Source organism: Ictalurus furcatus, chromosome 5 (genome assembly GCF_023375685.1).
Source record: "Ictalurus furcatus strain D&B chromosome 5, Billie_1.0, whole genome shotgun sequence".
Taxonomy (NCBI): Eukaryota; Metazoa; Chordata; class Actinopteri; order Siluriformes; family Ictaluridae; genus Ictalurus; species Ictalurus furcatus.
This window is the reverse complement of record NC_071259.1, coordinates 23377917-23401189: the sequence shown is the minus strand read 5'-3', so window position 1 is coordinate 23401189 and position 23273 is coordinate 23377917. Positions and strand designations below refer to the sequence as shown.

Genomic DNA, 23273 nt, shown 5'->3' with positions numbered 1-23273 from the left:
AAAAAAAAAAAAACAACAACTTCCATGGGGTATACTTATTTTTTCACATGACTATGCATAATTATTATATTAAGTTATGAAGTGGTATAAACGCTTTACATAAAGGTGGCCATTTATATAAACAGATATTGCGGATTATATAACCCAGGGCTGGCCAGTCTTATCCAGAAAGGGCTTGTGTAAGTGCAGGTTTTCATTCTATCCCAGCAGAATCCACACCTGAGTCTATTGAAAGCCTAGATCAACTGATCTGATTAAACAGGTGGGATCAGGTGTGGCTCCTGCTTGATGGAATGAAACCTTGCACCCATACCGGCCTTTTGTGGATAAGATTGGACACCCCTGATATAACCTGTCCTGAAGGAATGAGGCTAAACAGGCCTCCTCACAGCTCCAGGGTCCCAAGTTCGATTACTGTCCACGTGTGCGTGTTCTCCCAGTATCCATGAAGGTTTCCTCCAAGTGTTCCAGTTTCCTCCAGCCTTCCAAAAAACATGTCAGCAGGTGGATTGGCTTAGACAAATTGCGCCTGGGCCCGTGTTTGTGTGTGTGTGTGGGCATCCCATCTAGCTTGTATTCCCACCTCATACCCAGTGTTACTGGGATGTTCTCCGGATACACCCTGACCATAAAGTGGTTACTATAAGTCAGTGAGTGAGAGTTCCCAGTTTCTGATTGTATACATTTTGTTGTCATTATGTTTTTTTTGTTTTTGCAGAAGACTACATGCTCTTGTTTGATAGGTGTTGAGTTTTGGTTTCCACTGTGTTTCCCAATTTGAGGATTAAAGACTTAAAAGAAGGATGCAACCAAAAGTTTTGTCACTGACCTATTTTTTTTTTTCCTTTTCCCCATGGTTGTTTTTTTCATCTGCTTCATGTTCAATATGAACTCTCACACAGCTAGATTGAATGTATTTTCTGTATCTATTGAAATAGAGAAAGAATGAATGCACCTGCCTGTAATTCTACACCTTGCTTCCAGCTCCTCCCTTCCCTCACCTGTGTGTGTGTTGGACTTTATGGCATTATTTCCACGTTGTCCCTCCCAGTTAGTCTGAAAGAAAGGGCAAGAGGGGGGAGGAGTAAAGAAATCCTAGTGGTTGTTGCTCTCAATACAGAGAGACGGACAGAGAGTAAAACCAACAGACTGAGAAGGACACCGTGAGACAGAGGTTTAATGATTGGTTCTCTGTTGGAAGTCACGGGTCTGATGACGCTTTGGTGTTGTAATTATTAAAAATGAAGTGTCAGTAGCCACTGTTGGAAAAGTGCTGAGAAGAACGTGAAATGAAGTCCGACAGAGAAGAGGGGAAAGTGGGTGAGTAGCTTGTCTTATGGGGTTTGTCCTGAGAGAGGACTGAAATGTCCGTTGGTCTTGATTACGTATGAGAAGTGTTTAAAGATGTGAATGAACGATTACGCTCGACGTTGGCTGAGTGACGCTGGAGGTGGGTGGTTCCCGAATGCACTGAGGCGTCAAAACTGTTACGATCTTTGGACCTGTTTACTTTTAAACTGAGGTATCAGGCACATGGAACGAAAATAGTGTTTATATTCAAAACCGTATCTGTTTGCATTCACACTCAGGTAGTGATAATGGAATAATGAGCGGAGATTCATAATCTACCTATACAGACATTGTCTGTAATAATGACGTATTTACGTGTTACAAAGCATTTACGGCTTTAGTTTTTGAAAATGAAGTGTGATTTAAAATGATTCTCAGTCTGAGCTCATAAAGTTTGACAGCTTGCATGCGATAGCTTTCCGTACACCACACAATAATCTGTCTTGGCCTTAGCGCTCTGTTTTTACATTTATAACTTCATGTTTCATCTCCTCCTCAATTCACTCTGTGATTGTATACTCTCTTGGGGCTTCATGCTAATTCATCGGGGCTGTCGTGGTTCTGTTCATTTTTTTTCTACTTAAATAAATAGCCTCGCAGAACAGACTTTCCTAGTGAGGCATGTTTTGTCAATAAATATGGCCAAGAGCTGCCTACTTTCGCAGAAAGAGGCTATTTGACTGACATGGCAGGTGACTAAACTCAGACTTTTTCCCCATACCCTATCGACAAACATGCAAGATTATCCTCAAACAAAACCATCTTTTATAGACAGGATTTTTTGAGCCTTTTTCAGTAAGACTGTATCTTGCTCTGAAAATTTCACTGTGTCACAAAAGTTTATGCTCCCGCTGGCAACTAGCACACGGAAGTGTGTATTCATGGAAGTGCGCAGAGCCAGTGTGATCGCAGCGGTCAACATTCAGAAGGTTGTAGCCAGAAAAGTGCACCAAGGACCTCAGGTCCTTTGAGCGTCAGAAGCCGAAACTACTTCATACTTTGAGTGTTAGGAAGGCTGTATGTAAATGTAACACGTTATTATTCACACATGCTGAAATCAAACCTCCCTACTGAAACTGAACTCCTCTAATGAAATAGTGGCATTAATCTGCCTTAATAAATCATTGCTACCATATTAAGTTCTGAAATTATGTCCTATTATGAAGTGAATTCTACTATTAATTCTGCTATTCAACACTGAATCTGTGTTCATCTTGGAAAGATAACCAAAGAAAGAAGCTTTGCAGCAGAGTTGACCTTTTATGCAGCATTGTGTGTGCAGCATTCAATACCAAAAGCATATTTCTTTTGTGTGACCTGCAGCATTCAGGGGAAACAACGATTGTTTACTATGGAATACTGGAATGGAGCTATGAAATAATCCTGAGTTGCATACTTACCGTGTCCCCATGGGTAAATGTGCAGCAATATGTGCAGAGTTTTCAAAAACAAGTACATCCTATGCATTTGTATTTGTTACTTTAAAATCTCAACCAGTTGACCGAATTCTACCAGTTTCTCATCTATACCATTACCTTGCACAAATGAACAGTTATATAAATTTAGCATTTTTTTCGCATGCTCTCACCAGCTAACGAGCCGAATGATCAAAGGTCAAAGGCAACCTGAGTAAATGCACAATACCATCTTTTTCTTTTTTTATTGAAGCAAAAAAGTTATCCAACACCCATCACCCATGTGAAAAATGAACTGCCTCCTTAAACTTAAAATCTGTTTGTGCCAACTTTAGCAGCAATAACTGCAACCAAATGCTTCTGATAACTGGAGATCAGTCTTTCATCTACTTCTAGGATTAGGATTTACTCCTATGCTTTGGATCATTGTCTTACTGCATAATCCAGTTGTGCTTGAATTTCAGCTTATGGACTGAAGACTGGACATTCTTCTTTAGGATTTTCTGGTAGAGAGCAGAATTCCTGTTTAATTCAATTATTGCAAGTTGCCCAGGCCCTGAAACAGCAAAGCATCCCCACACCATCACAGTTCCACCACCATGCTGGACCATAGGTATGATGTTCTTTTAGTGCAATTCTGTGTTTGGTTTACGCCAGATGTAACGGGACCCCTGTCGTCCAAACAGTTCTACTTTCGACTCCACATTCTCCCAAAAGGTTTGAGGATCATCGAGGTGTGTTTTGGCAAAATCCAGATGAGCGTTAATGTTCTTCTGGGTTAGCAGTGGTTTTCACCTCACCACTCTTTCATGGATGTGATTTTTGCCCAGTGTCTTTCTGATAGTGGAGTCATGAACAGTGACCTTTATTGATGCAAGAGAGGCCTGTAGTTCCTTTGATGTTGTCCTTGGCTCTTTGTGATTTCCTGGATGAGTAGTTGCTGTGCTCTTGGAGGAATTTTGGAAGGTCGGCCACTTCTGGGAAGGTTCACTACTGTGCCGAGTTTTTCCATTTGGAGATAACGGCACTCACTGTGGTTCTTTGGAGTCACAGAGCCTTTGAAATAGCTTTGTAACCCTTCCCAGACTGATGTATTTCAATCACCTTCTTCCTCATTGGAATTTCTTTCCATTTTGGCATAGTGTGTTACTGGGTAAGACCTCTTAACCAACTTCATGCTGTTGAAAAAGTTCTATTTAAGTGTTGATTTGATTGAACAGGGTTTGCAGTAATCAGGCCTGGTTGTGTCTAGTCCAGCTGAACCCCATTATGAATGCAGTTTCATAGATTTGTGGAATTTGTAACTACGGGGGCAAATACATTTTCACACAGGCCTAGTTGGTATTGGTTAACTTTTTTTGCTTCACTAAATAACATTAGCATTTAAAAACTGTATTTTGTGTTTACAGGTTCAGGTTGCCTTTGTTTTATCTTAGATTTTGTTTTAATTTCTGAAACAATGTAGTATGAGATATACACAAAAACAGAAGAAATCAGATAAATACTTTTTCAAAGCACTGTATGATCAAAATAGGAGTTGAAAGAACTTTGAAAGAATAAAGTTCACCACACTAATCCAAGGCAGCTGTGTTCTCTTATACCATTGCAATATGCTAATGATTACCTTTTTTATTATTACCTTTTTATGTTTCGTATTTAATGTTGTGTAACGTCCATGAAACAAGTTAGTTCCGGTCATCGCTTAGATTATTGCAGATACAAACAATTGTTACCTCACAAGCCTCTCTCATTTTCTCTTTCTCTCGAAGTTACTAAGGCAGAAAATGTCAACATGTCCTCCTACTGTGAAAGTGCAAGGTCCTCCATCTTTAGTACAGCATTATCTCTAACTTTTACAAAGCTCTGACACTGGAGACGTGGTCCATAAATGTTAAACAAATGCCTCCTTACAGGAAGCTTAATCTCTCCCCCAGCCAACCCCCCCCCCCCCCCCCCTTATAACAGTTATTTTATCCAGACTTAAACTGTGTGTCTCTGCCATGCAAGTTCCTATGAATCTGATGTAACTGTAGAAACAATAATGTATTATAACGAGCACATTGATATAAACCTATGATTTGCAGCCAGCATTGTTGGGTGAGCTTCTGCTATAGAAAATGAACCACCTTCTGGCCAATCAGATTCGAGAATTCAACAGTGCTGTGGTGTAAAGCCTATTATTTTCCTGTTCTGTAATTATATGCTTGTGGCTGAATTTGCTATTACGCAGTTGTATTAAGCATAATGATATTCAAGTGCTTTAAGTAATGCAGACATTTTGTGAAAGCAGATGGTAAAGCTCATTCTGTTGTACACAAGCAAACTAAGGTTGTTTACCCATTTCGCAGTTTGATTTATGATTGTAACTTTTGCCAGCTGGACTGGAGCTTGTGTTTACATGCTTCTTCATATTGCATTCTTTGTCAACTATTTTCATTCTTTTTATTATTATTATTATTATTATTATTATTATTATTTAAAATTATTTATTTTTTTTTATTGCAGTATTTGTTTCAAAGTCTGATGGTTTCTGTACATCCTTATAAATAGGTTTAGGCCTTCAGTATATCCAATACCACCAATAAAACCCTTTCAAATCAGAGTAGTATGAACAGCATTGCTAATTGAATTTACTTCATTCTAATGTGTACATCAGTTCCACGTGATTGAATTGAGTTACACTAACACAATTTGTTTTTGTACATCCAAGTTGATTTCATGATGTATTTACAAATCCCTGAATAAAAGCAAACTCTGCACTCTCACCCAAACTGACACTAAATCCCAGGGCGCTGGCATTCTGCAAAAGCCACATTACTGCCACTCTACTCTACCACACATGCAGAAATAGTGTTAATTTAATACTATAGTTATATGTTTCCAGTGAATGCCTTGCAAAGTTTCATGATGTAATTGATTTACATTAATACTATGTGAATTGATCACGATCACTCTACATACTTCACTCGGTTAATTGAACTAGTTTAAATAAAGTTCAGTGTAAGCAATGAAATCACATTTTGATGAGAAACTTAATATTTGTATGTAAATGATATACGTATTATATTCTCTTACATCTGACCGACCACATATTCCTTTTTTTTTTTTTTTTTTTTTTAAGTTTATATAGCCGCTAACAGTAACATTTCAGCGTGACTCTTAGAAAAAATCCCAGTCAGCCAGTGGACTAAACCCATCACACTAGCTAGACGCACGTCATTGTTAAATCAAGTATCAAATCTGTCACAAGCATCCCACCACTAAGAGAAAACCTGTAACACTGTGTAGGAGTGTAAAACAGCAGTGCACTTCAGTGATGACTCAGCGCTAACAGTGATGCTGATTGGTCATTCCTCGGTCCATGAGCAAAGCCATCTGTACTGTCATCACAGCTCTTTAATAGATTTCATTTCATGTGACAAATGTGACTAGCTTAAAGGGATAGTTCACCCAAAAATGAAAATTCTGTCATCAGTTACTCGCCCTCATGTCGTTACGAACCCATAAGACTTTCGTTCGTCTTCAGAACACAAATGAAGACGTTTTTAATGAAACCTGGGAGATTTCTGTCCTTCCATTTACAGTCCAGTAACCAAAACTTTCAAGCTCCAAAACGTTGATAAATGTGTGGTAAATGTAATCCATCTGACTCCAGTGGCTCCAACTCTGGAAGCGCTGCACTGTTTACAGCCGAGGAGGATCGAACAATCTTTGTATCAAAGATGTCTGCAGATTTCAACATTGAGGAGGACTTGCATTTTTTTTTTTGTCCCCTCTCACACAAACACAACAAGCATGCATCGTGGTTCTCTCGTGAACATGTGTATGCGAAAGTGACGATATTTTGTATATACAATAAAGACTTAATTTGAGGTTTTTCTGCATACACAAAGCATTCGTAACGATTCATAAAATTGGGATTAAACCACTGGAGTCACATGGGTTACTTTTACAAAAATACTTTTATAAAATGCCTTTATGAACTTTTTGTAGCTTGAAAGTTTTGGTTACTGGACTGTAAATGTAAGGAGAGAAATCTCCCAGGTTTAATTAAAAATGTCTTCCTTTGTGTTCTGAAGTTGAGCGAAAGTCTTATGGGTTTGGAACGACATGAAGTGCGTAATTGATGACAGAATTTTCATTTTTGCGTGAACTATCCCTTTAAGTTTGTTGATCTACTTTCTGGATCCCATGGTGCATACTTTTAACACAGAGGTGGTAATTGTGCATAAAATGCATGATTGCATAAATCAAGGCCAGCCTCCATGGTCAGTAATGGACGTCGGCCTTTCAGAAGGCCTGAAATGATTTTTTTTTCCCCACAAAGTGGTCCCCCTTATTAGATGGGATTGGTTACTTTGCAGTTTGTTAGTGATTAATTAGATGCAAATGGCCTTCTGTCCAGTTCATGATGTCTTAATGGGTAAAGCAAGCTTGGCTGCCTAGCCACCACAAAAAATAAAAATGCTCCTTTGATAATGTTATCACTTTTTTGCTTCCAACTAGAGCTTAAAAATTAAATTAGACTGTTACTACAATCTGTAGGTACGGTGGTGCAGCATGTAACTCCAGGGTTCCCGATTTGATCCTAAGCTCAGCTTACTGTCTATGTGGAGTTACTCATGTTCTCCCTGTGTTTCCTCTGGGTTTTCCTACCACAAACATGCCGGAAGGTGGATTGGTTCAAATAAATCGCCCCTGTGCGCGCGCGCGCGCTTGTGTGTGTGTGTGTGTGTGTGTGTGTGTGTGTGTGGGTGGGTGGGTGTGTGTGTGCATGATGGATTACAACCCTGACCAAGCTAAAGCAGTTACTGAAGTTGAATGAAATATGAATACAATATTTGTAGATGTTAAATGCACCAAGCATCATGATTGAATTAAAGACGTTATTTTTAGTTCCCAGTAATGCCTTTCCACTCCTACTTCCACTCTTATACCAGATCAAATGAAATACCAAACAAACCAACCCATTAAGAATGTTTTCTGCAATTCTGCAGCCAAGCTCTATCACCATCCATCTTGGAGCATGTAATGCCAGTGGCTTAGGGATTACGAGAGAATAGTTGGCAGAGTTCGTCAGTCTCCAGTGATGGAGCATTACAACCAATCTGTTGTCTGCTAGGGTACATAAACAAAGCCAAGCAGTTAGCGCTCCCCTCCAGACACACCAATCTGTTCAGTAATGATGCGTGGGTGGCATTCAAAAAGATGAAGCATACACATGAAGGTTTACAGTCATTTTATGCAATAGTAAATCTTTTTCTGTTTTCTTGGACCTCGAGAGATGATGCTCCTTGCTCTTTGGACCACATGGTACCGAAATGGTGGCTGTTGTCAAGTAATGGTTTCAAAAGACACAATCCAAAATGATTATCTAGTTTCTCATATATATATATATATATGTATATATATATATATGTATATATATGTATATATATGTATATATATATATATATGTATATATGTATGTGTATATATATATATATATATATATATATATATATATATATAATGTGTGTGTGTATTTTATATATATATATATATATATATATATATATATATATATATATATATATATATATATATATATATATATATATATATATATATTTCATGGGTTGTGCTTCAGCACTGCTCCTCTGCGCAGGTGAATCTGATTGTTTTTTGGCATTCATATGGGTTGTATATTAGCTCCAATACTTGACAACGGAGGTGGCAGCAAATACGGGTTTCTTGGGAGTAGAGGTGAATTGCTCTTCTCATACCTAGCAGCAAAAAAATAAAATAACAACAACAATGTGGGAAACTCGATACCTAGCTGAATCAAGCTAACAAGTGCGCTAATGTTAGCTAGCTACCTATTGAGCCACTGAAATGTCGCATCATCTCTGCGTCAGTCTTCAATCCCTTCAGGTCTCAGAGTTTTTGCCACCTCTCAAAAGACATGCTGATATTTATTCTCGTTTTAGCACGGGATTGGTCGCATTCCCTTTTTGACTGCAGGCTCGCCACAGTTTGAGGCTTCTTGGTTTTGACAACAGCTGATTCCCCAGATGTCAGCAACGATTGATTGATTGATTGATTGATTGCATTTAGAACTATCCAGATTAAAGCAGCCATCTTGACATGTTTAAATTCTAAGCAACTACACGACAAGCTACAAACACCACTGTTGTCGTTAGCCCCGACACAAGTGATATAGCAGCCGGCCCTTCTTCTTTCTGTTTACGGATGTGAAAGGCCAGTCAAAGGCGTGAGAGATTCCACATGCTCTTTGGCAGAAGGCACATGATAGGCTTCAACTTACAATAGGCACTGTAGGTTTACACTAGACATGATCCAAAATTCAACCAGTCAGTCACATGCCCTTATTGGTCTGCCTTTTATTAATGGATACACAACATTTTTTAGTCTCGAGTCATGTTGCTTTTGCGGTGCAAAGTTAGACAAATCCGAAGTTAATACACAATGATATTCGCTGTAACCTTACTGATCTTGGTGGTGTGTGTGTGTTTACTTGTGTAAAGCACCATCTCATACTATAAACAGGGCTGAGTCATGCTTTCCTCTGCTCTCTGCTCATGTAAGTAGTGATCCTCAAATTACACACAGCCCATTAAAGGCCTGTAGCTGAAGGGATTGTTTATAAGTGTGTGCATGCAACAGAGAGAGTGAGAGAGAGAGAGAATCAATAGCGAAATAGTTTTCACCAGAGCTAAATTGCGGCGATGTCACCAGAACAACGAGCACTTCTCTAAACACACGCGCGCACACTCACACACGTGCAGTGCACTCTCACACACACACATATATGTCCAAGATAAATGAGTCATGTTTTGGCAGGTTGGCAGTGCTGTAGAGCTGATCGGATTTATGCTACTTGTTCATTTTGTCTTTGTCAGTGTTGAGCTGTCAGGGTCTCATAATAACAATTCCCACATTGTTCGGGCTTTTAGGAAAGGTTTGTAGCGTCATGAATCAGTGTGGCTAGCCAGTGCAGTAAACCGCATTCAGCCTGATTTGTCATGGAGTCTCAGAGAGTCAGGATCCAAGGTGAAGCAGTTATTTCAAACCATTTCACACATCAAACTGTATTTTATGCTTGTGATGTGTTCTTTGACCTCTTTGTTGCTGTTTAAGTCCTTGGCCTCTGCATATTAACAGAACACACTGTAAGGATGGGAACATTTCTATATACACCGATCAGCCATAACATTAAAACCACCTGCCTAATATTGTGTAGGTTCCCACTTGTTTCACCAGAACAGCTCCAACCCATCAAGGCATGGACTCCACAAGACCCCTGAAGGTGTGCTGTGGTATCTGGCACCAAGATGTTAGCAGCAGCTCCTTTAAGTCCTGTAAGTGGTGAGGTGGGGCCTCCGTGGATCAGACTTGTTTGTCCAACACATCCGACAAATGCTCGATTGGATTGAGATCTGAGAAATTTGGAGGCCAAGTCAACACCTTGAACTCTTTGTCATGTTCCTCAAACCATTCCTGAACAATTTTTGCAGTGTGGCAGGCCGCATTATCCTGCTGAAAGAGGCCACTGCCATTAGGGAATAGACGTTGCCATGAAGGCGTGTACTTGGTCTGTAGCAGGTGGTACGTGTCAAAGTAACATCCACATGAATGCCAGGACCCAAGGTTTCCCAGCAGAACATTGCCCAGAGCAATGCTTGCTTTCTTCCCATAGAGCATCCTTGTGTTAACTTTTACAGCAGTTTGTTCCACACTAGCTCTTCTGTGGGATCGGACCAGACGGGCTAGCCTGAGCTCTCCACGTACATCAGAAAGCCTCGTGACCCTGTTGCCGGTTCACCAGTTGTCATTCCTTGGACCACTTTTGGTACGTACCAGCCACTGCGTACCGAGAACACCTCACAAGACCTGCCGTTTTGGAGATGCACTGACCCAGTCGTCAAGCCATCACAATTTGGATCATTACGCTTGCCTATTTTTCCTGCTTCTAACACATCAATTTCAAGAACTGACTGTTCACTTGCTGCCTAATATTCCCACCCCTTGGCAGGTGCCATTGTCACGAGATAATCAATGTTCTTCACTTCACCTGTCAGTGGTTTTAATGTGATTGCTGATCGGTGTATATTTTCTATATTACAAAAAAAAAACTTAAATGGTGTGAAATGCCACAGTTATTGGAAATAGGCTCTTTCAAATATCTTCACATTTTCTCAAGGCTTTTCAAAGAAAAAACTAATGAGCTTTTAGAGAACACAGAAGAACAAATTAACTCTTACCTGAAATGTCATGCTGTGTTTTGGCTCATTAGTGTAGCCTTAGATACAAAATGGTATTTTTTCTTAAGTACTTAGTTTTATAGTGTCGTTTTTAAATCAACCTTTTGTCCCTACACCTTCTAATTTTCAATTTTTAGCTATTTTGTGATTACACACACTCCCTGCTTTGCCTGTCATTTTTGTGAGCTCTTAAATTTACACAGATACAGTGCAGGGAGTATTTCATGAAAGTTTCATGGGACGTCACTCTGTATAATCGTTGCCATTCAGAGGGCCAAATAGGGGACTGACAGCGTCAATGTTTTTGTGTCGGTGCTTAATTAAGATTCTAATTTTTATTTATACTGCTAGCCGATTGCCCTAACACACTTCACTACATACAATATATCTTTAACAAACAGCAGTGCAGCAGATCATCTGTCATGCTGTCTCGTAGCTATGTTAGCTAGCTAGCTATGCTGTGTTTATCTAGGCAGCAAGTATTGCTAACTTTAGCAAAAAAAAATTCTCTTCCTGATTAAACAACCTGAGTTTTTATACCTATACGAACGCCACCAACCGGTAGGCTTTTTGAGCCATGTACATTATATGGCCACAAATATGTGAACACCTGATTATTACACTTATATGAGCTTATTGGACATCCCATTCCAAAACCATGGGTATTAATATGAAGTTGGCCCCCATTGTAGCTATAACAGCCTCCACTCTTCTAGGAAGGCTTTCTAAAAGATTTTGGAGTGTATCTGTAGGCATTTGTGCCCATTTAGTCAAAAGAGCATGTGTGAGGTAAGGCACTGATTTTGGATGAGGCCTGGCTTGCAATCGACGTTCCAGTTCATTACAAAGTTGTTTAGTAGGGTTGAGGTCAGAGCTCTGTGCAGGCTGCAGGAGTTCCTCCACTTCAAACTTGTCAAACCATGTCTTTATGGGCCTTGCTTTGTGCACAGGGCACAAGGCAGGGGACACCCTGGATGGGGTGCCAACCCATTACAGGACACAATCAAGCACACACACACTACGGACAATTTGGAAATGCCAGTCAGCTTACAGTGCATGTTTTTGGACTTGGGGACGAAACTGGAGGAAACCCCTGAAGCACGGGGAGAAAATGCAAACTCGGTGCTTACAGAGCAGAGGTGGGAATCAACCCTCCAACCCTGGAGGTGTGAGGCAAATGTGCTACCCATTATACCACCATGCCTCCCTTGGAAGCATTCAATTGTCTAAATTGTATTTGTATGGTGTAGCATTAATGTTACCCTTGACTGGAACTAAGGGGCCCAAATCCTGCAAAACAGCCCCAGTTATCAGTTATCCCTTTTTCACAAAACTTTACTATTGGCACTATGCTTCCATTAGGTAATGTTCTCCTGGCATCCACCAAACCCAGGTTCCAGATATTGAAGCGTGATTCATCACTCCACAGCTCCAGAGTGTCCAGAGTGACTCCATGGCAGTCTGCTTTACACCACTCCAGCTGACACTTGGCATTGCAGATAGGGATCTTAGCCTTGTTTGCAGCTGCTCAGCCATTGAAACCCATTTCATGAGCCTCCCAATGCACAGTTCTTGGGCTGATGTGACTTCCAGAGGCAGTTTGGAACTCTGTAGAGAGTGATACAAAAGCCGATAGCCGATTTATAAAAGCTTCGGAGCTCTACGGCCCCGCTCTGTAAGTTTCCGTGGCCTACTGTTTTGTGGCCGGTGTTGCTCCTAAACACAATAATGGCAATTATAGCTGACTTGTGACAAAGGTGGCATCCTATGACAGTATCACCATTAAAGTCTCTGAGCTCTTCAGTATGACTCATTCTACTGCCAGTGTTTGTCTATGGAGATTGCATGGCTGTGTGCTGTGTACCTGCTAGCAATGGGTTTGGCTGAAACACTTGAACTTTAAATAATTAAGGGGGGTTTCCACATACTTTTGGCCATATGGTTTATCAGCAAAACAGGAATTTGGTAACTTTTCTACCAATTGATCTATATATCTCACAGTCTATTTTCCAAAGAAGGTGAGTAATTTTAGCCATCTTCCACCTCTGGTTACGTTTGTGAAGACAAATATATCCACAATAACCGAACAATCGCATGCTATAAAATAACACTAGGATAAGGAGTCTGCCAATTTTATAAAAATTATTAAAATAGCAGTGATACTTTTTCTTTCTTTCTTTTTTCTTTCTTTTCTGCTTGTTGACTTGTTTTCTTCTTTGTATCTAGCTTAGATTTATTTTCTACCTCATTTCAGAGGTCAAATACACACACACACACACACACACACACACACACACACACACACACACACACACACACACACACACACACACACACGTTTGTGTGCATGCATGAGAGAGCAAGTGAGAGCGAGAAAGAGATCAATAGTGAAATAGTTTTCTCCAGGCCTAAATCGCTGAAATGTCACTGAACCAAAGAGCACTTCTCTGAAGCCCTGTTAACATTCATGCATGCACACACACATGCAAAACTTCATACCTCATCTCTTAACCTTTAATCTCAGAAAGTTCTGTACTTTGCAAAATATGTTTTTAAAGGCTCATTAGCATGAAGTGTGAAGTGGGGGAAAAGCTAATCTATACTGAAAGGTGTATTTTTAAATAACTGTGGGTGCACAGGCCGACCGCTGACGTCGTTAATGTATTCACATATTCTAGTTCTCAAGAGACTGAAGCAATTTGCATTAAGTAGCTGGCTTTCAGTAATCGTTAGTCATAATCGCCATCTCTTTCATCTCTAAATGGGCATTACAAAAGCCTTTAATGGACCTTTCTCTCTCACTCACACACACACACACACACACACACACACACACACACACACAGTCAGTCCCGAGCCAAATCCAGAACACACACCAGCACAGTGTTAAATAATCCTAACCCAGACTTAGTCAATGGAATCAGTGGGGAAGCACTCTGACCATCTCTTAATTACCTTTTAAACTGCTCTTTAATAATGAAGAGGGAATGAATAGGAATTATGGAGTATGTTGCAATAAAGCTAACAGTACATCATTGCCAAGTAGTATTGAGCTTGTTGTTTTATTTCACTGCCTCTTTCTGTCGGTAGTGCTGCTGCGTGAGGAGGTGCTGGCTCTGCAGGAGGAGGTGGCTGAGCTGAAGCGGATGAAGGAGATGCTGAATAAGGAGCTGGAGGAGTGTGGGGGTGGATGTTCTGCTGAACTGCTCTCTGCCGCTGAACTTCGAGTGCAGCTCTCCCACCGAGAGCGAGACCTGGACCGGGCCAGCGAGGCACTGCAGGGTGAGTCCACACTCCGTAGATACGGCCAGAGAGCCTCACGCTAAACCCAAACCAGACCTTCCAAATCCTTACTCCGTCTCTGGAATACACACTGAGGCAGAGTCACTTTTAATAGTAGTTATATAGAAAATATGAAACGCTCCTGTTACTACGTTTTTACATTTAGAGTACAGAATTGAACAAGAGTTTTGTCTGTTCTTCTCATTTCCACGTGGATTTCCATCGAGTTCTCCAGTTTTCCCTCGCGTTCCAAAAAACATGCCAGGTTTAACTTGTTAAATTGCCAATAAGTGCCCTGCAACAGAATGGCGTCCCTGCCAGGGTGTATTCCCACCTTTTGTCTAGCATTCCTGGCATAGGCGATGGTTAAAGTGTTTACTTAAAACAAACAAATGGATGATGAAATGCAATTTGCAAGCAAAAGAGAAAACTAATAATGACACAGATTATCCAGTTTTTATACTTGTGCCATGTCTGCAGGGTTTTTAAAAAAAAAAAATTCACGCCATTCATTTTTCACTTTGATATAATCTTATATCAAAACATGAAACCATAAAATATTATGTAGAAATAAAAAAAATAATAATAATATTTAAAGGAGACCTATTATGCAAAATTCACTTTTACATGGTGTGTGAGCATAAATGTGTTGGCAGTACGGTAAAAATCCACCCACTCCTTTATTTATTTATTTATAGATAGATAGATAGATAGATAGATAATATATGCCCCATAAATCATAAACAGTGTTTCAAAATGAGTCATTTTAGTTTTCTCTCCAACGTGACGTCACATTAGGACAGGCCCCGCCCACGACTGGTGACGTACTCTACCCTGTTAGCATAGCTCCTCCCCTGAGTGAGCGGCACACAGTCCACCATGTTCTCCGCGCTGGAGCAGCTACAGTGATGAGAAGAATGTTTCAGCTTCTTAATTTTCATGCGTTTTCATGTACTTCTTCAGAGCCACTGAAGAAGCAGTGAAGTTTTATTTTTGAAGGAAATGCGCCCCAAAATAATAGCTAAATTCGTGTATGTTTCTGCGAATCATTTTACACCAGACTGCTTTGTGAACGAGGGTCAATACAAGTCAGGATTTGCTGACTGTTCGTGATCCAGTTTCAAATCCAGAAGACGTATCGCACTTTATTTAGTGATCGTTTGCAGATCGCCTTTCCGAACGTGCTTGTTAGCAGAGTCCAGGGCAATGCGGCTAAACTTTACCATCGTCTCTGATTTGTATTCAACAAAGACCAGAGCTATGTCGTCGTTTTTATTTTGAACCTGAAAACGCTTCCTGTCTGTATAATTCATAACCGCACCTTTTATTATACACAATACAGTAAGACGACTGTCTTTTTGAAAACTGTGTACGTTTTGTGCGAATCATTTTAGTATCCCAAGCACGAGCTGTAAAGGCACATCTGGGGCAGTGATGGCTTGGCGGTTAAGGCTCTGGGTTACTGATCGGAAGGTCGGGGGTTCAAGCCCCAGTACTGCCAAGCTGCCACTGTTGTGCCTTTGAGCAAGGCCCTTAACCCTCTCTGCTCCAAGGGTGCTGTATCATGACTGACCCTGCGCTCTGACCCCAGCTTCCTAACATGCTGGGGTATGCGAAGAAAAGAATTTCACTGTGCTGTAATGTATACGTGATTAATAAAGACTCATTATCATTATCCGCTGTTGAGCTATACAGTGCTCTTCCGGAAAGGGGGCGGGGAGCAGCAGCTCGTTTGCTTTTAAAGAGACGCACATGAAAACAGCGTGTTTTTGCTTCCATCCCGAAAGGAGCGTTTACAGCATGGTGTAATAAATGATCCGTGGGGTATTTTGAGCTGACACTTCAGACACATTCTGGGGACACCTGAGACTTATGACATCTTGTGAAAAAGGTTTATAATAGGTCTCCTTTAATGCTGTTCTACTTCTACTACATAACCAACCACAGTGTCTCTGACCTTTAACCAGGTCACTAACATAGTGACCCTTTACATCCAGCTCAGACAATACGAGGTGACTCTTAATTGACTCTGACCAGAATCCTGACTCTATTATCCTTTATTAAGCTGCTTAAACAAGCCACATCATGCAGTGCCAAAGTTGGCAGCATTTATGAGTTTTGACCCCTTTCTATGATGATACAGGAGACGCCCAAAAACTACACATGCTTTTTCAAATACGGCAGACCAAACATGAATCGAACGAACTCGGTGCAAAAGCTATTCACTAAAGGAATACAGGACATGAAAGGCATTTGTCTCTGTGGAAGCACTTCCTTTCAACTCTGTGCCAACTTTACCTAAGCGTACTTTGTCCTTTGAATTCCTGAGCTTTGGGCTTGGGAGCCAATAAAAAACACAAAGGAGGAACTGTAGTCTGTTTATGGTCTTTAAAAATACTGCTTATTGTTAATTAGTAGTCACATCTGACATTTTACCTTCTTGTCCTCCATTAATTTGGTCTTGGCCCATTCACACCACCTGCCAGCTCTCGCCTTTCATACCGCAGCTACCACCAAGGGAGGGTGAAGGCTGACATATGCTTCTTCCGAGACGCACACGGCTAACCAACCACGTCTTTTAAAACTGTTGCTCATGCTGCGCCACAGGGCAACGTAACTAACACGCTTGGAGGGAAGCGTTATCCGTCCTCATACATATGAGCTCATATTTGCTCAGGATTGACTAGCTTCACTGTGATTAACAGGGAAGAGAGAGTATCCCATCCCTCCTCCATCCCTCCATCCAGTCACCTCTTGTCTATCATATGACGGCTACCAACCTGGGAGGCTGAAGTCTAACACGTGCTTCATCCGGGACACGTGAAGCCAGCCAACTGTATCTTTTCACACTCATGCTGCGTCACATTGTAACTTAACACTGTCACATATGCTTGGGAGTTTGTGCTAAAATTCAGTTTTCTCTCTGCCTGTTAGGATTTCCTTGTTAGTAATATTATCACTTCTGACTAGCTATGTTACATAATGCTGACCCTAATTTTTGTATAACTAAGCATTGGCTTTTCCAACATCTCTCGCTCTTTCTCGAAAAATGTGAAATGATTTTTTTTTAACTTCATATAGTATATATTTCTAGATGAATTATTAAGGAAGACAGATCGGTAGAGTTTCTGTATTGGGGCAGATATTGGCTTGAATCTGTGGCTCAACATTGTTTTGTATGAGACTGTGGAACCCCGGTATGGAAGAGTGTAGAGGATGACTCGGGAGACGGGCAGAATTTTAGACGAGCTCCGGGCTCAGGTTTATTCAGTCCATGCTTTTCAGCACACTTCCAAAAAAAAACTCAACCAAATCAAAGCACTCAAAGGAAACTGTTCTGTCTTACATGCTTTTTTCTTTCTCGCCGGTTACGGGAGATCCTAAAGGTACAAACAGGACATGCATAAATAAACTTGGGCTAATAATACACAGATGAGAATCATCACGCGTTACCTGCCGGTTCGACCACGCCCCCGCTGCCACAATTTTTTCCGTCATCTTAAAATGACATGTTTTTTACTGTGAATGCCAGCTTGTTTATTGCCAGGATGTTCATATCGTATCAGTATTAAGTATCAGACGATACTATATCGGTATCAAAAACGGAAAACCTAGGATGTTTTACACTGGCTCTCAAGTGTCCAGGTTAAACAGTTTCATAGCAATTTCCGTCATGTTTACGCATCATGTCTCTTTTTAAACCTGAAATATTTTTTATGCAACAGTTAGTTCTGGTTCCCTGATTTGATTGGACAAGAGTGCTGATATTTAGTATAACATCGCTGGTTACATTTCGCTCTTTGTATCAGTTAAAATTCCAGTTCTAGCAATAGATCATTACATCACATCAGTTAATACACTTACTACTGGCTGTCACTCGGGCTGCGTGTCGCGTGGCTCTCTCCAGCTGTGACTTCCTTTGGAACGATTTTTGTTGACAGAAAAATAAGCAAAATATTTGCCCATGTTGTATCTGAAATGTCAGCTATTCAATATTAATTTCTTGTTTATAGAACTGCTGTTGCAGCCTTGTGCCTACGGGCAAATCACGGCCGTGGGGATATGCTCATGTTCTTAAATATTCTAAAGTGTGCTAGTGCTAGGGAGTCCCTCTCACTTTATATCTAACAGGAAAAACCGTCATGGCCTCATGCCATCCTCTGAAAGTAATATCTGTCTCATTTAAAGATTATAAAGAGCCATCACCTCCTTCATTTTTTGTGAGTCTTTCTGGAACTCATTATTTATTACAAAAGACAAAAACGCCGGTTAAAGAGTGCTTTATTGAACTGGATTTGGGAATAGAGGAATGGAGGAATAGCATTCTCATCCTACGGTATGATGTTGTGCGTGTTCGTTTCTCTTTATCTGTGCATCAGTGTGTTGCTCTGCACCTTTCATTTCCCACATCGCTCGCATGCAGGAGTTCATTTCCGCTCGCTAGGATAAACAAAGCTTTGTTCCGTTCTCATAATGAGTCATTTGCTCTATCCTCCCTGCCTGTCAAATCAGTGATGCTTTGGTGTTGTTTATTTATTTTGTGTTTTTCCTTCCGGCTGGTTGCGCTTGTTAATACGCAGTGTTCTGGAATGACTCCTTTATTTTCGTCTTTAACCTTCATTTTGAAAAAGGAAAGTCCCACTAAAAGCCTCTTAGAAAGGAGAATTGGTTCCAAGCCACAGAACATGCATTGGCTTTCCAATTACCATTTCTAATGAGTTTTTAATTGCGGTGTTTTTACTTAAAATATTAGATTAGGCTGTCCTTTATTCAGAACACAAACAAACACGCACACGCACGCGCGCACATCCCAAAGACACGTTCATAAGAGTTTTTCACTTGCATCTAATACCAGAACAGCTGGTCAGGGCTAAGCCATGCCTTCGCTTCCTCCACCAGGTGCGCCTGTGTGTGTGAGAGAGAGAGAGAATGAGAGAGAGAGAGTCTTTGTAGAATGTTGGCTAACATTTCACTTCTACATAATGAGTCTTTATTTTGGAAAAGTAGACAGATTGTCCAAAGTAAAAGTCGCACATAATTTGCAAGTCAGATGAGCTATAACCTCACTAACTGTACACTATAAACCAGATAGATGAGAGAGAGAGTGGGAAGAAGAAAAAGGTTAATGAATGGATTTGTTTGCTCTGAATGTTTGTTGCTACAACATACAGTGCTGAGTTTTATTTCGGGGTTATATTGTATAGTACGCTTAACCCCAAAAGCATGATTTTATAATGATCAAGCTTTTTTTGGCAGCTGATTTGGTTTATACTGCTTACACATTCTTCTATTTGACACAGACTGTCTCAGCATTTCTGTAAATAGGCTGATTCATGGAGCCTTGCTTAGGAGCTCAGTTAAAGGGAAACTCCATCCTGAAACACAGTGAGTATGTTTATACTGAGATATCCAGGACGTGTTTAGCGATTCTGCTGCTGATTTGTTGGTTAGTGCTGTATTTTCGTTATTTCTGTGAGAGGTTATAGTGAGTATGTTTATACTGAGATATCCAGGACGTGTTTAGCGATTCTGCTGCTGATTTGTTGGTTAGTGCTGTATTTTCATTATTTCTGTGAGAGGTTATGGTGGTTATTTGGTGTGCTGATGTCACAGGAGGGCATTGCTAGTGCAGTTACAATGGCGTTTAATAGGAGAAATATTTTCATCCATCTCAGCGGTCAAGTTTTAAAGCGCACCTGTTATGGTTTTTGAAACGTGCCTAATATTGTTTTAAAGGTCTCATAGAATAGATTTACATGCAACCAAGGACACTTTAAAGTGCTCATAATTTAAATTGCAGCATTATCTTTTTTTTTTTTTGGGTGTAATGGGTTAAAAGCTCAGCCAAATACTGGTGAGCCAATCCAAGGAATGCCTTGTATGTAAGCTTAAGATCAACATGAAGCCTGCCAGGAGGCAGGTTTGCTGTTTGCTCAGAGAAACAAAAGAACAAGAGCTTCTTTTCTCACTCGTGCTGTTCCTGCGACGTTGAGTGTCACCGATGGCGCCATTAGCATGAAAGTCGAATCTTTGGAGCCTAACCTGTTTGAGCTGTTTGAGTGTACAGTTGAGGAATTGAGAGCATTGGACAGACTAAAGGACTAAAGCCCTGCTGCACTGCTGTCTTGTCAGGTCGATTCGGCTTAACGCTTCTCTCCTATGCGTGTGTGACCAATGCGAGCTAATTTACCAGCAGACAGATATCTTGCTAGCTTTGCTACTTGTTAGAGATACTACACTTTTTAAGATGGTAAGATGACATGACATGTTTCCAAAATTCCATTGTTCATGTTCATAGATTTGTAATAAGTATAAAGGTTTAGAGATGTTTCTATGCATTTTTTTTTTTTGCTAGTTTTTGGGTATAACTGTGCTCAGGACTACTTTATCTCCCCCTCACTCGTTTTCATTCTCTGTCTTTGCCTGTCTGAGCAGCGATGAAGGCGGACCGTAAGCGGTTGAAGATGGAGAAAGCCGAGCTGGTGAATCAGATGCAGCAGCTCTATGCTACGCTGGAGAGCCGGGAAGAGCAGCTCCGAGACTTCATCCGCAATTACGAGCAGCACCGCAAAGTAACACACGCACACACACATCAATACACAATGACGCACACAATATGCTAATGTACGGGTGTGAACGTGTCAATTACTTTACATGAATCAATATCCTGACTCAGTATTACATGTTGAGGTGTGCCATAAAGTCAAACTAGTCATTCTAACTTTAAATCACTTTGCATTTCCTTTTCCACAAACAATTCAAAGTTTCACACATGACCTGTTGTCATATAAGAAAAGCTTATGTGGTGTGAACTGACAGGTTGGCTGAAGAACATTGAATGAAATTTTATTCTTGTACATTAGACAGATCAGCGTATAATAGATCAGGCGTATAATAATCGAGTTCTACCTAATTTGACCTTGTTCATGTCAGTTCCTGTTCTCATGAATCACTCATGTCAGTCAGTAACTGCTGCTCAGATTTGGGGCTTGACAAAAAGGAAGGGTTGGGTTGATAGTCTATAGTGATTGGAGATTTTGGAAGAAAAGTACATTAGAATTTTTTTGTATCCAAAAACAGCACAGGTTGAAGTGTGCACTGAACCCAGTAGGTGGTGATGCAGAAAATCTGCGATCTAAAATTGTTCAATCTTTCTGCTTCAAGTACAGAAGTTCAAACAGAATAAAAATAAAAGACTGCCTTGCTCGTTTTAGCATCACTAATATTTTAATTCATCCCTGACAAGTGTATCTGTGTGTACAGCTTCAGTTGCTAACCTCGTGCCTACACACATACATGTAACAGTGACACAATATGTATCTACAGTTGTGTCCTTGAGTATTTGCGCAGCGACACACTTTTCCTCATTTTTGCCTCTGTACACAACCATAGTGGATTTGAAATTAAGCAATCATGATGTGATTGATGTACTTTAAGAATTACAGCTATTTTTTTTCATAATCCCTTCATTTTCACAGACTCAAACGTAATTGGACAATTTACTGATGAGTAGTTTCATGACCAGTTGTGGCCTGTTTCCTCGTTATAGAGTGCTGCAAAAATGAGTCCTAAATCCTGGAAATGAATTAGCGTTTCAGCACGTCTGGTTCCATGGTCTCAAAGTGAGTGGGTATTTTTTTTGCATGGGTTTTTGGTTAAATGTCTGAAATAATGTCTGTGATTAACACAAGCGTGAGATATTTTCACGTTTTATTCTATGACATAAAATGCATCAGTAATACGGCACTTGTGATTTTGTAAAGGTTTTACATGTCTTGAAAAAGAACAGGAAACCGCCTCTACTACAGCCTCGTTGTGTTTATATTCGCGCTCTTGCAAACTCAAACGTTCTGACTTTTTACCAATTTATAATATTTTCCAATTGTAGTGTTTTTTCAAATTGTAGTGCTATAAAGCTTGGTGGTGGTCACGTTGAAGTCATGCGGCCGTGGTGTAGTTCGTTTATAGCCTAACTTTTTACTTCTGGCGATTTTATTTAGGCTTCAAAATTCATAAAAGTTGTGTTTATTTGTCTAGATTATCTTGAAGAACTAGATAAGAATCATAAACTTTTGTTGGTTACAGAGCTTATTTTCTGCAATAATCCAAAAGCCAGGGGAAAAATCCTGTTGGCTTTTTGTCAAGGGAACCAGGGTGATGCTAACTTCCAGACTGGCCTACAATAATATGACGTTTTTGCAGCACTCTATTTCATGAGAAGCTAAGGGGATAAAAGCTCTGGAGTTTATTCCATGGAAACACTCAATATGCAGTCCAAAAGTGGTGTCGATGTAAGTGAAGAGGTCCATCATTAGGCCGAAAAAACAAAACAAAACAGAGCCATCAGAAAGAGAGAGAGAAGAAGCTGAAAGTCTACACTCTGATCACATCTTGATCATGTCATTTAATCCATTGCGGTGGTGTACAGAGGCAAAATGACGTCGTTGTCCAAATACTTATGGACCTGGGTGTATATTTGTTCAGTTCCTCATATCTTTATCTGTGTTTGGATTTCCAAAGGAAGTGGCTGTGGTCTACACCAGAATGTTTGTTTGTTTTTTTCTTAATGTGAACCCTACCACTAGGCCTAGGAGGAAGATCCTTTATTTAACAATGATGGAAAAACACACACAATGTTAATATATTACAAATGTATTTAATTCATATTTTCCAGCAGAGATATGCTTCCCTGTGCTTAGTGCCTGATCTGCATGGGCTTTGTGTCTCTTGTGAGCTTCATGCTCACTCCCTTCAAACTTATACCTATGCCTCTAGTCTCAACCACATACCCTGTGAATCTATCGGGCAAGCATTCTGACGAGCAAAAAAAAAAAAACAGAAACACAAAAAAAGCCCCAGATGAACAATGTTTGTTTTCATTTAGAACTCATTATCTGTGCAATCCAAGTAATGTATTTGTAATTGGCTGCATCCCTAATATATTATAATTAGCTATACTGAA

The 23273-nt window shown here is 40.2% G+C and overlaps 1 protein-coding gene across 2 annotated transcripts in view; it reads left to right on the top strand.

The window, feature by feature from the left end:
• kazna (kazrin, periplakin interacting protein a) overlaps window positions 1-23273 on the top strand; it is a 61535-nt gene that overhangs the window by 20822 nt on the left and 17440 nt on the right. For both annotated transcript variants that reach the window (XM_053625330.1, XM_053625331.1), the window contains exons 3-4: window positions 14120-14311; window positions 20747-20883. In XM_053625330.1, the coding sequence (XP_053481305.1) occupies window positions 14120-14311; window positions 20747-20883 (329 nt within the window). The remainder of the gene's footprint in view (window positions 1-14119; window positions 14312-20746; window positions 20884-23273) is intronic.